The sequence below is a fragment of the Elephas maximus genome, chromosome 10, assembly GCF_024166365.1.
Source record: "Elephas maximus indicus isolate mEleMax1 chromosome 10, mEleMax1 primary haplotype, whole genome shotgun sequence".
NCBI lineage: Eukaryota > Metazoa > Chordata > Mammalia > Proboscidea > Elephantidae > Elephas > Elephas maximus.
The window spans coordinates 117,471,632-117,487,135 of record NC_064828.1 but is presented as its reverse complement, the minus strand read 5'-3'; the positions used below and the strand labels follow the sequence as shown (position 1 = coordinate 117,487,135).

The window sequence follows — 15,504 nt, the reverse complement described above, 5'->3', positions numbered from 1 at the left end:
CAGCTCGTCCTCAATCCCAGGTAACGGCGAGCTACCTGACAGTCAGCAAGACCAATTCTGAGAAAGTGACCCAAGTATCCTGGGCTAGGCCATTATTGCATTTGTGAACACGTGCTAGGAAAGCAAAATATTCATGGAAGCATAACCCAATTTTACCTTTAAATAAAAATACTTTATTCATTCCTGACAGGTTATCAAAATGTACATTGTTAACCAAGTAAACACGGTACTTCCGAACAGTCGACTACGGTGTAGTTGGAGGATTTCTGGTTAATCTCACAAAGAGTGAAAACTACTTCCAACCTCCGTTTCCACACAGCCCTGACAAGCTTGCACTGCACTGGCTTAAAATTGAACATATAAACCATTACCTGGGCCCCAGTTCGTTAGAGAACGCACATTTTTCATTTACACTTAAAATAAATGGAAGCTATTATATTTTAGATTACCATCTTTTGCCAAAATCTTGCATACACTTTGTGTAACTTTGTAAATGACACAAGCATGGAACACATGGCGTGTGTGACCCTAGAAACACGCACATGTATAGGGTAAAGTGCAACACAACAGAACACGTCTGCAACACTTGTCTTCCAGAGATCCCCCGATTTCACGGGTGAATGGGGATTCACTACTCTCCAGCACACGGGCACTCGGTCCAACATGGGGGTCACTCTGTCCCCACCAACATTTGTTAACGACCCTATCTATCTGCTTTGCTTTCCCCGTGGCTTCTGTCTTTCATTCTCAATGAAAGCTTTGAAGCTGTGATTCTTTTTAAACCTTGAGAAAAATCAGCTCCTCAAGCAACCAAAACAGTGCTTTAAAAGTGCTCAAATGCTGTAAGAGGAGGTTTCTGACGTCTCGTCTGTAATGGGGAGAAATATGGTCACTTAATAAAAGCAAGGTTTCCTAACTTGGCAGCAGATGCTTGAGGACCTTTGACAGCAGCCAGCAAATGTCTACGGCAACTACCAAACCAGCCCTAGGATGTGGGGAGTCTGGGGTGCACGTTGTTCTGATATAAATTATGTAACCGAGAAGTGCTTTTGTTCCTGAGATGAGCATGGTGAAAGCGCATGTGGCCCCCTCAAGCTGCCCGTAGGACCCTCGCTCCTCATCTGAAGAGCCCTGGTGGTCAGTCTTCCCCGTGGCGCCACTTCTGGGACTCGTCTTGCCGCACGTCCGGTCGGATCTGGTTCCTCATGCCGCCCAGCACGTTGGACGTTGCTTCCGTGGCAACGATGAGCGGCCTCACCACAGCCGGGGGGATCTGGCGCAGGACCTCGCCCACGGCACCTGTCACCCCTCGGCTCTCGTGCTCTCGGGCTGCAGTCTCGTAAATGGTGTGCGCCGTGTCTGCGAACCCCTGCACGGAGGATGGACAGGGAGAGAGGGAGGAGGTGACTGGTCAGAAAACGCGACATCAGCCTGTAATACACACCTTCCGTACAGCTAATCAACGTAACGTTTACCACTAGACAAACAAAACTGTGCTTTTCAGATAAACCCAAATAATTCTTTTCATTACAAAATTATAATTTCACAGAAAGTAGGAGGAAATTATTATGATTGGGTATTTTGTTGTGACACCTGTGTGTGGAAAATGTAGCTAAACTACAACTTCCCATCAGGAAGCTTACAGAACTACTTCGCGATCCAAGGGTAGCTTTTCAGGCACTATTAGTCATCCTAAGGAGCCCTGGTGGTGCAGTGGTTAAAGTGCTCAGAAAGGTTGGCGATTCGAGCCCACCAGCCACTCCGCAGAAGGAAGGTGTGGTAGCCTGCTTCTGTGAAGACTGCAGCCTTGGAAATCCTCTGGGGCAGTTCTACTCTGTCCTACAGGGCTGCTAGGAGGTGGAATTGACTTGATGGCAACGGGTTTTTTTGACTTAGGCCAAGGCAGTGCACACACCACCTTCAACTCTCTGCCCCTTGTCTACTTCAAAGTCCCCTGGGCACAGGAGGCACTCGTCCTATGTGACGGCGTCGGAGCTCAGAGGAGCCTTGGGTGCTCCAGGGAAAGGAAGACCTTGCCTTAGCCAGAATCTAGGCCTCATTCTGCCATGCTGGCAAGAATGTCATTTCTACCCTGAACGGCAGGCAGAAACATGCAATACCATGGGACAGAACACGAAGTCCAGAAGAGCTGAAAAAAGCACGTACTATTTTTAAAATTATCTACAAAAGCATGGCCAAGAGGAGAAATGGAATTCAATGAAGAACATCCTTAGGATTTATACATCTCCCCACATCATCTCCCCCAGCCCTGCCCACCCCCACTCCCACCAACAATGCGAGTTTATCACAGTTTGTGTTTATTGTAGCATTAGTTTATCGTAGTGTAATGACGAACACCCCCAAGTCTGGAGACAACACAAATTGACTAAAATCTCAGCTCTGTCACTGAGCTGTGCGGCCTTACACAGGTCACTTAAACGAGGAATAAAAATACGGCCTTGCTTCTATCGTGACTGTTAGAATTGAATGAAATAACACATCCAGTGAACCTGACATAGTTCGGCAGATGGATTACTCCCTCCCTCACCACAACTATACGTAAGCAGGGGTCGGTAAACTTTTGCTGTAAAGGGTCATGGAGTAAATATTTGTGGGCCATATGGTCTCTGTTGTATGTTCTTAGTTTTTTTTTTTTTTTTAAACAACCCTTTACAAATGTAAAAACCATTCTTAGCATGAAGGCCCATACAAAAACAGGCCCGAGCCAGATTTCACCCATAGATATAGTCTGCAGACCCTGAGTCTAAAAGATGAGACTATCTGTAAAACACTAGAGACTTTCTCTCTTGATCTTGGAGTTATTACTAATGTCTCAGAGAAAAAGGAAATAATTATCACCATTTGGGAACCTCTGTTTTCAAACATTCTTAATATGGAATTCAGACTCAGCCTAGCAAGCAGGCCTGTCATCTTAATCCATGCTTATGTTATTTCTCACCTTGCTCCCCTTATTCTCCATGTTCACGGTTTTAGAGAAAGAGAGCAGACCCACACACCTGGGGCCCGGCCCTGGCCCGGCAACTCGCTGTGGTGTGGCGGGGGGGCCTTTGACTTGGGGAGCCTGCTTCCTCGTCTGTACCTTTGGAGCATCACCCGTCTTTAATATTACACACTTGGCACAAAGGAAGCAACAAGTATTTACTGAAAGATGACTACAGATTAAATCAGGTAGACTTGTGCCAAAGTGACATTACATCACGTTGCCAAAGGTCCCTTCCGAGCCTTGAGGCCCAGTATCGTTTTACGCATCTGTCTTGTCCCACATCTATCAATCCTGTTTCAATCCTGACATCGGCAGAGGCAAGTCTGACCAATAATTACCTCACCTTTATTCTTCCAAAGGAACACTGGTGGCACAGTGGTTAAAGCACTCGGCTGTTAGCCAAAAGTCGGCGGTTCAAACCCACCAGTTGTTCTGCTGGAGAAAGACATGGCAGCCTACTTCCGTAAAGATTACAGCCTTGGAAATCCTGTGGGGCAATTTTACTCTGTCCTATAAGGTCTCCATGAGTCGCAATTGACTCTGTGGCATTGGGTTTAGTTTTTTCTTTGGTTTTTTGGTAATAAAACTATGAAAACATGTACAGAAAAAACATGTTCCTCCTTCAGGGTAGTGAAGGGATGGGAATGGGGTCAGAGTGGGTGATTCAACTGAAAAGTTGTGTTTCTAAAATCTGGAGTAAACACGGCCAAGTATCAGTACGTGTGTCAGGTCTAGATGATGAGCACACAGGTGTCTGGTTCTGTGACTCCCTGCGTGCTTCCACAGGTGGAGAGGGAAATCTTTCTTGTGAGCCTTCACCCCCACAGGCCCTCTCCTCTCACCTCAGGCAGGTGCTCACTCCCGGTAACAGTTCCCAGCCACTCCCAGGGGTTTCTCCAGAACGACGTCCCACCATTAAGTGCTCTCCAGCTGGGGAAGCTTCACATGGGGTCTGTCCCGAAGGCCCCAGGATCCACTCACCTCTTTCACAACACTGCAGGCCTTGGCCACGCCCTCCCTCAGGTCGACTGGCTGCTGGGCTAGCCGGTGGTGAGGAAACCTTCTGGTCTTCTTGGGCTCGATAGAAAGGGTACCAGGAGACACCATGTCATAAGCAGTCTCTGCTGCAGCCTGGATGGTTGTATTAGAAAGGAAGAGATGGATTAGAAGGTCTGAGGCTCTGCACCGACAGGGAGTGAGGAAGACAGAGGGGCTCGCACAGCCTAAGCAGACACTACCGCGGTGTCTGATTTGCTACAAGAATTCACTATGTTTCCTAACAAGACATTACAGCATAATGAAGCGTTAATGTCCAGAGGGCGCTCATTTTTCCTTCCTTCTGTCCACTGAGAACATCCACATTACCATGCCAGTCAAGAACGCATAGTCTGTTACAACGGGGGCAAGGCCAACGAAGCTTCGCACTTAACACAAACCTTAACACAACTGATCTTTTCATACAAATGTGAAGAAATAAGTCCTCTGTCAATGTGATAGCTATAACTTACCTGAAACAGGCAAACACAGTGACACTGTGCTCCACTGATTTATTCTGTTACTTATTTAACACTGGGCATCTGAGCGATAAAACAAGCACGATACTCCAAACCAGCTGTTGTCGAGTCCATTCTGACTCACGGCGACCCTGTGGGTGTCAGAGTAGAACTGTGCTCCACAGAGTTATCAATGGCTGTATTTTTTGGAAGTAGATCACCAGCCTTTCTTCTGAGGTGCCTCTGGGTGGACTCGAACCTCCAACCTTTGGGTTAGCAGCTGAGTGCATTCACCGTTTGTACTACCCAGGAACTCAAAACACAACATTAAGTAATGACAAATAAAAACATCTACTCTCGACCCTTTGTTTATTCCACAGATTTGTTTAAGAATGTTTTGCAGTGGCCTTCTTGGTACAGATCGTGGTGGTGTATGGAAAGTACCTGTATCGTTTGGACCATTCTGTTTGTGAGTTCTAAGGCAGCCATTGCTGTTGAAGTGCCAAAGGAAGCAGCCCCTCTCTGAAAGCCCCTGACGATGCGGCCGTCCTTCCGGTACTGCTCGATGGGCAGCCAGACCAGGTCCTTGAGGCCTTGCACTGGAATCACAGCCAACACACAGCAGTCAGTCTGCGTGCCCATCTCACAGCCTCTGCTACCGTGCTCACCTGGCCAGCTTCCTGCATACACGGACACGTGTGGGTTTTCTACAGAGAAGGGCCTCAGGTAGAGTCTCAAAGGCATCCATAACCCAGTGGGACTAAGCATTACTGATCAGGCAATATCAATCATCTTTTGATTAAAAAATACACAACTCACCCAGCTGTACTAGTGAATGCATAGGTCCCACACCTCCCAGGATTCCTGGTAGCTGGTTCTTCTTGATGTCATTGAGCCATTCAGTGACTGCGTACGAAAATAACTTGTCCACACCTAGCAAACTGGAGCAAGTGACTATTAGCATAGAGAGCAGATGAAATTTATAGGTTTAGATAAGTGTGTTGGTTTTTACTTAACACAAAAGAAAATACATGAATTATAAGGACAAAAGTACAATAGATGTTCCCAAAACAGCAAAACCATTTTTAAATCAAAGAGAAAAGTAAATCAGCCTTACACACACACACACACACACACACACACACACACACACACACACACACACACACACACACACACACACACACACACACACACACACACACACACACACACACACACACACACACACACACACACACACACACACACACACACACACACACACACACACACACACACACACACACACACACACACACACACACACACACACACACACACACACACACGGAGCCCTGGTGGCACAGTGCTTAAGAGCGCAGCTGCTAATCAAAAGATCAGCAGTTTGAACCTACCACCTCCTTGGAAGCCCCCACTGGGCAGTTCCACTTTGTCCCGTAGAGTTGCCATGAGTCAGAATCCACTCGACGGCAACGGGTTTTTTTTCCGGGTGTGTGTGTGTGTGTGTGTGTGTGTGTGTGTGTGTGTGTGTACTCTAATTATAATGTTAATGGTTTCTTAGGTAACACATACAAGTGTGTTGTGCACTGTTATTTCTTGAACACCTAAGGACCTGGCAAAGTATCGAGCCAAGTACACGGTTTCTACACAGCCCTTAGCTACCGAGAACCGTTACTTTGTAAGCTCCCAGCCTTTCCACTAAATAAAGGACAACTTTGTGAAATTACGAAAAATATCCTAAACTATAGCTGTCTGTGAAGACTGCCCCTCTGTTCAAATTGCTCCTACCCCCTCCGAATACAACCTAGACCCTCACTGTCCCTGGAGGAAGACATCGTGCTCGTGTAAAGTAGGGGGTCAGCAAAAAAGGGGAACACCCTCAACGAGATGGACTGACACAGCGGCTGCAACAATGGGCTCAAACATAACAACGATTGTGAAGATGGCACAGGACCCGGAGTTGTATCGTCCTGTTATACATCGAGTCGCTATGAGTCGGAATCGACTTGATGGCACCTAACGACAACAACTAGCAAGGACTCTCCACAACTGGGATCTTTGCAGGCAGTGCTATAAAATGGCTAAACTCTTGTAAGTTGGCTAAGAAAGATCAGTTTTTAATTTGTGATAAGCTAACTTTAGTAAGTTCATCTTAAAGCCTCAGAGGATAAATCAACTTACCCGTGCCGATAGAAAAGCCTCTTCAGCTTTAGTTCAGAGCAGTTTAACTGGGCTAGACCAATCAAAATCCCAGCTAATGTACCCTATAAGATTAAGAATGGCCAGATTAATCTGAAAATTACAGACTCAATACTTAAAATAGGTGTCTTTTGGGAAAGCCAAAGCAATGTTCACTGGTGAAGCTAAAACACTTAAAATGTTTACGGAAGAAAAAAAAATTTTTTATAATACATATGGTCCAGTTGCAGCCCTGGTGGCAAAGTGGTTAAGAGCTTCACTGCCAACCAAAAGGTCAGCAGTTTGAATCCGCCGGCTGCTCCTTGGGGACCTAGGGAACAGTTCTACTCTGTGCTACAGGGTCGATACGGTCAAAATCAACTCGACAGCAATGGGTATGACCCAATTTATATAAAATTTTACTCATGGTACTTAGGGAGATAATATTTAATTTACTTTTAAAACAATTAAATTTAAAATCCTCGTACTTCATTTAGAACTTTACATAAATCGTGACAGAGGGAAATTTTACAAAACTGGGACCATGAAAAAAGACAAATGAAATCATTAATTTTGAGTATATTTCTGTTAAATTTCCAGACCTGATCCATCGAAACGTGTTTGCCATGGTAATCAAGTCGAATAGGAACTTCTGATGTGAATCTGAATTCTCTGAAGAGAAAGAAAGGAGGGGAGTTATTTATATTCAAAATTAATCACAGGATAAACTAGACACAAATTAACTTATTCAGTTAGAGAATAAAGAGAAAACCAAAAATAAATATAGTGACTACCATAAGGGCTAAATTAATAATGAATAAATACAGTGACTACCGTAAGGCCTAAATTAATAAAAAAATAAATACAGTGACTACCCTAAGGCCTAAATGAATAATGAATAAATACAGTGCCTACCCTAAGGCCTAAATGAATAAAAAAGAATTATCAGAATGTCTTTTAGCTGTACCTTTTCTTACGATACTATAGTAACTAACCAAGATATTCAGCACCTTATAACTGGTATTTATCTTACTATATTTAAATTATCTCACAAAAACCCTTCCCTAGTTTATCAAGTAATGTTTCTTTAGAAAAATTTATTTTGGTAGATATTATCAATCCATACAGAGCACAAATTAATACAAGAAACCCTTACGATTAAACCAAACAATGTCCTCATTGCCAACGAGTAAGAGAGAGGTGGAGACGGCAGCTACGGGGTTTTGGCTCCGGAGTGGAGTTGAGGCAGGCTGGCTGGTGTGAGCCCAGCGTCATCACATGTGTGGTGCACAGCCAGGGCAAGCAACTTTCCTTCTAAGTCTCATCAATAAAATGACTGGTGAGTTTTAGTGAGAATTCTTGAAACGAATGCTTGTAAATGGGACACTGACAACTGACACTGGGAATTCTACGAGAATGAAATTGCAATCGCACATTGATGGCACCCATCAAACAAAAAGAGCTGGCTCCCAATAGCTGGACCCTAAGACATATTTTCTTTCCAAGGTATTAATGTTGGTGGTTACATACCAAGCCGTCCCACCCGGGGTGGATTATCCAACGGACAAGGTAAGCACGGTGTTTACCTTGCTTAGCAGATCACCTGTAGTGGACAATTTCACGCTTTTTCACCACATCAAAGATTCTGCTTCTAGGGAGGGCTGGGATCTGTCTCTCTCCCAACCCCACAGCACCTTCCCACAGAATCAAAGCCTCTTTTCAAAATTTACAATCCCAGACAGGGGCGGATGACCCAGTGAGCAAGGTAACCACGGGCTTAATTGTGCTCACTAATCTGTAGTGAACAATTTCACATCTTTGATGTGGTGAAACCCAAGTGAAAAATTGCTCACTACAGATGATGTGGTAACCGAGGTAAGTACCGTGCTTCCCGTGGCTGTTGGATCCCACAAAAGTCAACCTCAGCTACCAACCAGAGCAAATTGTTGCCGTCCAGTGGATTCCAACTCATAGTGACCCTACAGGACAGAGTAGAACTGCCCCCTAGGGTTTCCAAGGAGCGGCTGGTGGATTCAACCTGCTGACCTTTTGGTTGGCAGCCAAGCTCTTAACCACTGCACCACTAGCTACAGAACAATGGAAATACAAACTTCGCATCAGTCACCACGAGAAGCTTAGGGCCCCAGCTCATCCCCCCTGGGACTCTCACCCCCCATTTGGCCCTCTGGGCAATAGCTCCCCCATCCCGGTTCTGTTTTTTCCTTGGCACTTATAATAGGAAACCCCATAGATGTTCATTATCTGTAAACTCCATTAAATAGGGATTTTTCTCTACTTTCTTCACTGTGCCTAGAACAAACCCGACATATACATAGTGAACGCTCAGCAATATTAGTGGACTGAACATGTTTATGGGGCAGGGAGAGGTGGCATCATTACGCCATCACTTGGCAAAGGTCCTGGACTCGGGACTAAGAAGACCTGTGTCCTAGTCCTGGCTGGGCCACTCATACTTGGGTGGTCTGGAGCATGTCAGCTGACCTCTCTGGGCAATAACTTCCCTGTCCCTCAGGCGAGCAGTTTGGACTGTATTGCTGGTTACCACCCCAGGGCCTGGACCCTCTAGGGGCTGTTCAAAGTAGAAACAAAAACCTGTAAACTATTTTCAGTAGTCTAACAACAAGAATAAGCCTTTCCCTAAGTAAATAAATGAGGCTACACAAGCTGACTAAAGTATCAAGTTTCTTTGCTTTCAGGCCAGAATTTTAACAATGCAGTATCTTTTACGCCGGTTGTCCCAAAGCAAACCCATTGCTGTGGAATCGATCCTGACTCACAGCAACCCTGTAGGACAGAGTAGAACTGCCCCATAGGGCTTTCAAGTCTGTAATCTTTATGGAAGCAGACTGCCACATCTTTCTCCCTCAGAGTGGCTGGTTTCGAACTGCCGGCCTTTTGGTTAGCAGCTGCACCACCAGGGCTCCTAGTTTGTATGTAATTAGTATAAAAGATTTGGTGGAAAAAATTTAAATAATAAACGAATCAGTGTGGGCAAACCAGGAAGGGGGTCCTTGGTGTCTGGTGAGGTGGGTTAGGACCACCAGAGAGCACCCACTGCAGGGTCTTCCCTGTTCTCACACCTCCCGTTTTTCCTATTTTCATCATTGTACAAGACAGTTAAAATGCGAAAACATTTTAAAATGGTCATACTGTGCACTTTGGGCCACACCTAAAGACCAACCTTAGAACCTAGGGAAAAACGCAAGGAAAAATTGGGAACTCTTGATGTCAAAGGGGGAGGGGCACAGAAAACCAGGGAAGGCAGCTAATTGTCCGTGTGGACGGAAGGGGCGCTTATATTCAACTCTCCTCTTTCCAGGAAGCCAAACCCTGTCCCTACTATGGAGGGCCGGGAAAGTGGAAGGTGGGAATACCGAACAGGCCTGGAAATGCGGGGTGAACTCCTGTGTGACCAGCCAGCAGGGTGGCTGGACAGCCGTCAGAACAGCACAGAACCTGGGGGACCTGGGTTTCCCTCAGTGCCAACTCGGCCAGGGGGGAGGGTCAGGAGACACGACAGTGATGGAGGACAAACAGAGAAAGCCTGGCAGGACATCTAGTGAGGGAAGGGACAGAATGCCCAAGTTGAGGTACCTAAAGAAGATGAAGAAAAAGGATGACGTAATGTTTGGGCTCCCTGGGCAGTGCCAACAGTGAGCGTGGTCAGGTGCTCACCCAAAGGTTGAAGAGTCAGGTCCACCCAGAGGTGCCTTGGAAGAAAGGCCTGGTGACCTGCTTTCTAAAACTCAGCCATTGAGAACTCTATGGAGTGCTGTTCTACTCTGACACACATGGAGTTGCCGTGAGACAGAATCGACTTTACGGCAACTGAGTTTTTTTAATGTCTCGGGAGGTACAAAGTTGCCATAATAATGATGGGAAGAGACGGACAGAAGGAGAGGAGAAAAAAAAAAGGAGCCAAAGGGAGAAGCTAGGAGGAAAAGGGAACTTCCGCCACAAAATCAACAGTGAGGCGAGCCCTGAACTGAGGGGCAGGACGGGAAGTGCACACAATACACACACCAGCTGCTTACCTGGCTGCACAGAGAAAAGCTGACAACTTCATGACTGCCAACACACACACATTAAGGACAATCTCCCAAACTCTATTACAACAGCATTTATCATCAAAATTACGTTATTTACCTAAAAAACACAGGCTGGTCGCTAAATGATGCCTCTTCAGCCGAGAAATCCTTCTCTTCCCCCTCATTAATCACCTCCACTGAGTTGGCACTATCATTTTGGGAAGATGGTTTTGGCCCAGGGAGAGAAAGAACTAGATCTGGCTCCTTTGACGGGCTCAAGCGCCTTGGCAAACTGCAGGTGACGTCAGCTCCGGGAGACTTTCTAACTGAAAATGCAGCGAGCACATTTGAAAAATTAGGTACAGTTCTCGAGGGTAGTCGCTTAAATGAATTTAGATCTAACTTGCTTTGCTACATTTCATTTAATAAATATAATTATCGTTACAGAGAATATTTTCTTTCACCTTTTAAATGATTACTTTCACATAAACAATATTTGCATAAATTAATAAAAATAAACACAGAACACATTTATATAGGAATAAAAACTAAGTACATTCTCAAAAAATGCTTCATAATCAAATCAATCCAATTACTTGTAATCTTTTTCAAACTGTACATCTTTAATACCTTCTGGGTCTGGAGTCATTAAAAGCTCTACCTCTGTGGAAAGACTCGTGAAAAAATCCTTCAGGAAGAACAAGGCATCCTAAAATTAAGAAATGGAGTTATAACTGAAAGGAAAGGAAACCTATTGCTAACTAAAAAACAAAGTATCTTAAAGTCCCAGAATTTACTCATTATTCATATACAGTGATCAGTTATCGAGTTCAAACTCTGTGCCAGGCATTGTACCTATACATATACACACACATGTGCACACAGACACAAACATGCATGCACATACTTGCGTGCACACACGCACACACATGCACACACCACGCACATGCATACATACACATGCACACCCATGCAGGCAGAAACATGCATGCACACACTCACGTGCGTACACACACGTGCACACACACACATTTCCCCACTAATTCTCACAACTCTATGAGAAAATCAGTTTTATAGGTGTGAAAATGAAGGCTCAGAAGTTAAACTGGTCAGGATTACAAAAGCTCCGTGGTAGGTTTCTAAGCATATTTTAGTCTCTTTAGAAACACAGCATCCTCATTCCTCACATTAGCGCTAGCCCTAAACTAACAGCAATGACATCACCAGCGACGACAACGGTGGCAGCTAGCATGTACAGACAGCTCCTACGTGCGAAGCATTGCCCTAAAAGTACCTAACGCCTTAGTTCTGTGTTTCCCACTATGCTATATTGACTTAACACATTTTCTTCATTGGACATGACATTCAAAATAAAAATGAAAAATAAATGAAACCACCCACTCAGTGAGATCTCTCCTGAAGTTCTGTGACTACAGATGACAGAGTGCGGCACCATCTGACGTGGCGTGTACCAGCTGTATGTGCTCATACCAAGAGTTTCATTCGGCCTGCCTCGCTCAAACCAACAAATACGCTTTGTATGATATAAAAATTAAATACCTTGAGCCTGTTCCTTCTCATTCCTCCCTTCCATCTTAAGAAATCCTAAACTAAAGTAAAATGTTAATTCTATGCCAGAATACACTGTGATGGCAAATCACTGGGTCACAATATTTGGTGGCAACCAAACAATGACCTGATCAACTATTAATCACACGTGTCAGAAGAACACATGGTGTGCGTGAGAAAGGTGTTTTTCTAGAAAGGGAACAGTATATGGGAGGCTGATGGATGGGACTGAAGAAGAGAAAGCAGGTAGTTTCAACAGCCTTGGAAATATTCTGGTTCTAAAGCAGAGCAGTGGGTTCATGAGTTGCTTATTATATTATTATACTTTACATACTACACATATTATTTTGTTGTTGTGGCCGTCAAGTCAATTTTCGACTCCTAACAGCCCCATGTTATTTTATATGTATCAAATATTACACGTTAACAAATTTACAGTGTTTTAAATGTTATTCTTTGGCCACTAAATGGCGATATTTTAAGGCTGTAAATGTTTGACTCCATGACTGCCTTGAAAAGACAGAAAGTTTCAGTGTTGCTATGAACTGGAATCGACTTGATGGTTATAGGTTTCTGACCTTCCTTGCACAGACTTTCGGAGCCCTGGTGGCGCAGTGGTTAAGTGTTTGGCTGCTAACTAAAAGGTTGGCAGTTCGAATCCAACAGCCACTCCCTGGAAACCCCATGGGGCACTTCTGCTCCATCCTGTAGGGTGGCTATGAGTCGGAACTGACTGGAGGGCAATGGGTTTTTGACCCTCCCCACACAGACCTGCAGGCAGTACGGTGCGAGAACGAACACCAGACTAGGCTCAGGGAGCCTCGCTCCTTCTACGCTGGCCCTTGATCCGCCTAACCGGATGGCCTGCATCGTCTGCCTGCCTCCTAGACGGGACCCAGGCCACCTGCCTCCTTTCCTGCCCACCCTCTGGGATGGTTGCTTTGGAAGCAGTTACACTTAATATGAAATTAAAAATAATTCTTGTGAGGGAGATCATTGCTTAGGGGACACTGAGATTCTGCTAAGGGCGAGGAAAAATGTGGAAATGGAGACTGGTGTGAGTGGAACGATGTCACCGAATTGTACATGGAAAAAACAGTGAAACAGCAAATGTTCTGTTACATGTATACTTACCTTAAAAAAAAAAAAAAAAAGTAATTCTTGCGTTGTTAATATCCATCACCATAGGTCCTTAGAGCCAGAAATAATTATTCTACAAAGTTTGGAATAAATTAACAAACTGTGTGTAGGTTTTTAAAAACATGAGAAAATAAGGTGTTGCTTTCACGCTTCATGGGTATGATTTAAGATAAATGTGCACTGTAAGAAAAAAAATTACTCAAGACATTATCATTCATCAACTGATTTGTTTCCGAAAGAAAAAAATGAACAGAAATACTTGGTTTTCTCCTCAGATCCCGTTTGCTAAGACCTAGTGACACACGGCAGGCCTGTCTGAGGAGAGGCGAACAAAGAAGGCGTCCTGGCAGAGTGGCAGGCCTCGTCACGGCTTACGCATTTGTAGCATGGTTTTGCTTCCCAAGGTTTTGAATCTCAGGGAATTATTTCCCATTCCTCCTTAGTGTATCTGTAGAATTTATTTCACTGACTATTTTCTCAAAGATTAGCTATTTCCCCATTTTACCATCATAATGCTTTGTGACTCTAAGGAAGAAATTAAGCTCAATTTTTTTTTTTTAAGAGTCTATTAAAGAAAATTGGGCTGGCTAAGTTTGGCAGTCATGTCTTAAAGATACATCTTCCTCGAAGTTTTGTTCACGTTGGCAATTTCCACAGATCAACTTCCCCATAAATAATTCCGCATGTTCTTAGTAGGCCAATATAGGGATCAGTTAAAACACGGATATCAAAAGATATCCTCTCACGACCATCGGCACGTCTGACTCAGCTCGGAAGCCACTACTGGCAGCTTGGCGTGAACTCAGGCTGGAGTTACGCTAACCCCGTGCCTTACGTCTCTCCTGAGATAGTGCCTACATTTGGTTTACAATATAAACATTATTTAAGCTTATTCCTGAAATGTTTTTAATGGATTAACTAAACCTACCTAAGTTTTATTTGAATAACTAATCAACATTGAACACTATGCAAACAACATTCTCTGAGCAAAGGCAAAACGCACCGCAGGTATAAACACTCTACCTCCGACCTCAGCATGGCCAACGTAAGGTGTAACAGCAGGGTCTGTTATTTCAAAGCAAGTTACAGGAAAACCCCACTTATATTCTTCAGTTGCTATAGGCTTCAGTTAATAACAACGACAACGTTATTGAATCCCTAATGGAGTGCGCCAGGCACCAAGGTAAATGTTTCACTTATACTATCTCATTCAATCCTCACTAAAAACAACAAAACTCACTAGGATATACACATTACTATCTCCCCCATTTTATCAACGAGGGAACTGAGGCTTGGAGAAGCTAAGTAACTTATCCAAAGCCACTCAACTAAATACAAGTTAGAGAACTGAGACTTGAACCCAAACCTAACTCCAAAGCCACGCTCTTCACCACTGCCCTACACAGCAGAGCATCACACACTCACATATCTTGAAGAGTCAAAACTTACTGAAAAAGGCACCAACTAAAGACCACAGCCTTCACTATGGATTACACCTCAACATAAAGAAAACAAAAATCCTCACAACTGGACCAATGAGCAACATCATGATAAACGGAGAAAAGACTGAAGTTGTCCAGGATTTCATTTTACTTGGATCCACAATCAACAGCCACGGAAGCAGCAGTCAAGAAATCAAAAGACACATTGCATTGGGCAAATCTGCTGCAAAGGACCTCTTCAAAGTGTTGAAGAGCAAAGATGTCACCTTGAAGACTAAGGTGCGCCTGACCCAAGCCATGGCATTTTCAATCGCATCGTGTGCATGTGAAAGCCGGACAATGAATAAAGAAGACCAAAGAAGAGTTGACGCCTTTGAATTGTGGTGTTGGCGAAGAATATTGAATATACCACGAACTGCCAAAAGAACGAACAGATCTGTCTTGGAAGAAGTGTGGCCAGAATGCTCCTTAGAGGCAAGGATGGCGAGACTGCGTCTTACATACTTTGGACATGTTGTCAGGAGGGATCAGTCCCTGGAGAAGGACATCATGCTTGGCAGAGTACAGGGTCAGCGGAAAAGAGGAAGACCCTCAACGAGGTGGATTGACACAGTGGCTGCAACAAT

General features: G+C 44.4%; 1 protein-coding gene across 4 annotated transcripts in view; it reads right to left on the bottom strand.

Moving 5' to 3' along the window:
• Positions 1–476: 476 nt before the first annotated feature.
• Positions 477–15,504, bottom strand: part of ATG2B (autophagy related 2B) — an 84,136-nt gene continuing 69,108 nt past the window's right edge. For 3 of the 4 annotated variants that reach the window (XM_049899245.1, XM_049899246.1, XM_049899247.1), the window contains exons 35-42: positions 11,358–11,436; positions 10,846–11,053; positions 7,281–7,350; positions 6,682–6,764; positions 5,317–5,438; positions 4,942–5,096; positions 3,986–4,135; positions 477–1,369 (exon numbers count right to left, since the gene is read on the bottom strand). In XM_049899245.1, the coding sequence (XP_049755202.1) occupies positions 1,139–1,369; positions 3,986–4,135; positions 4,942–5,096; positions 5,317–5,438; positions 6,682–6,764; positions 7,281–7,350; positions 10,846–11,053; positions 11,358–11,436 (1,098 nt within the window). In that variant the 3' untranslated portion in view covers positions 477–1,138. Of the gene's footprint in view, positions 1,370–3,985; positions 4,136–4,941; positions 5,097–5,316; positions 5,439–6,681; positions 6,765–7,280; positions 7,351–10,845; positions 11,054–11,357; positions 11,437–15,504 lie in introns of those variants that run through there. The other variant, XM_049899249.1, reaches the window with a different exon arrangement.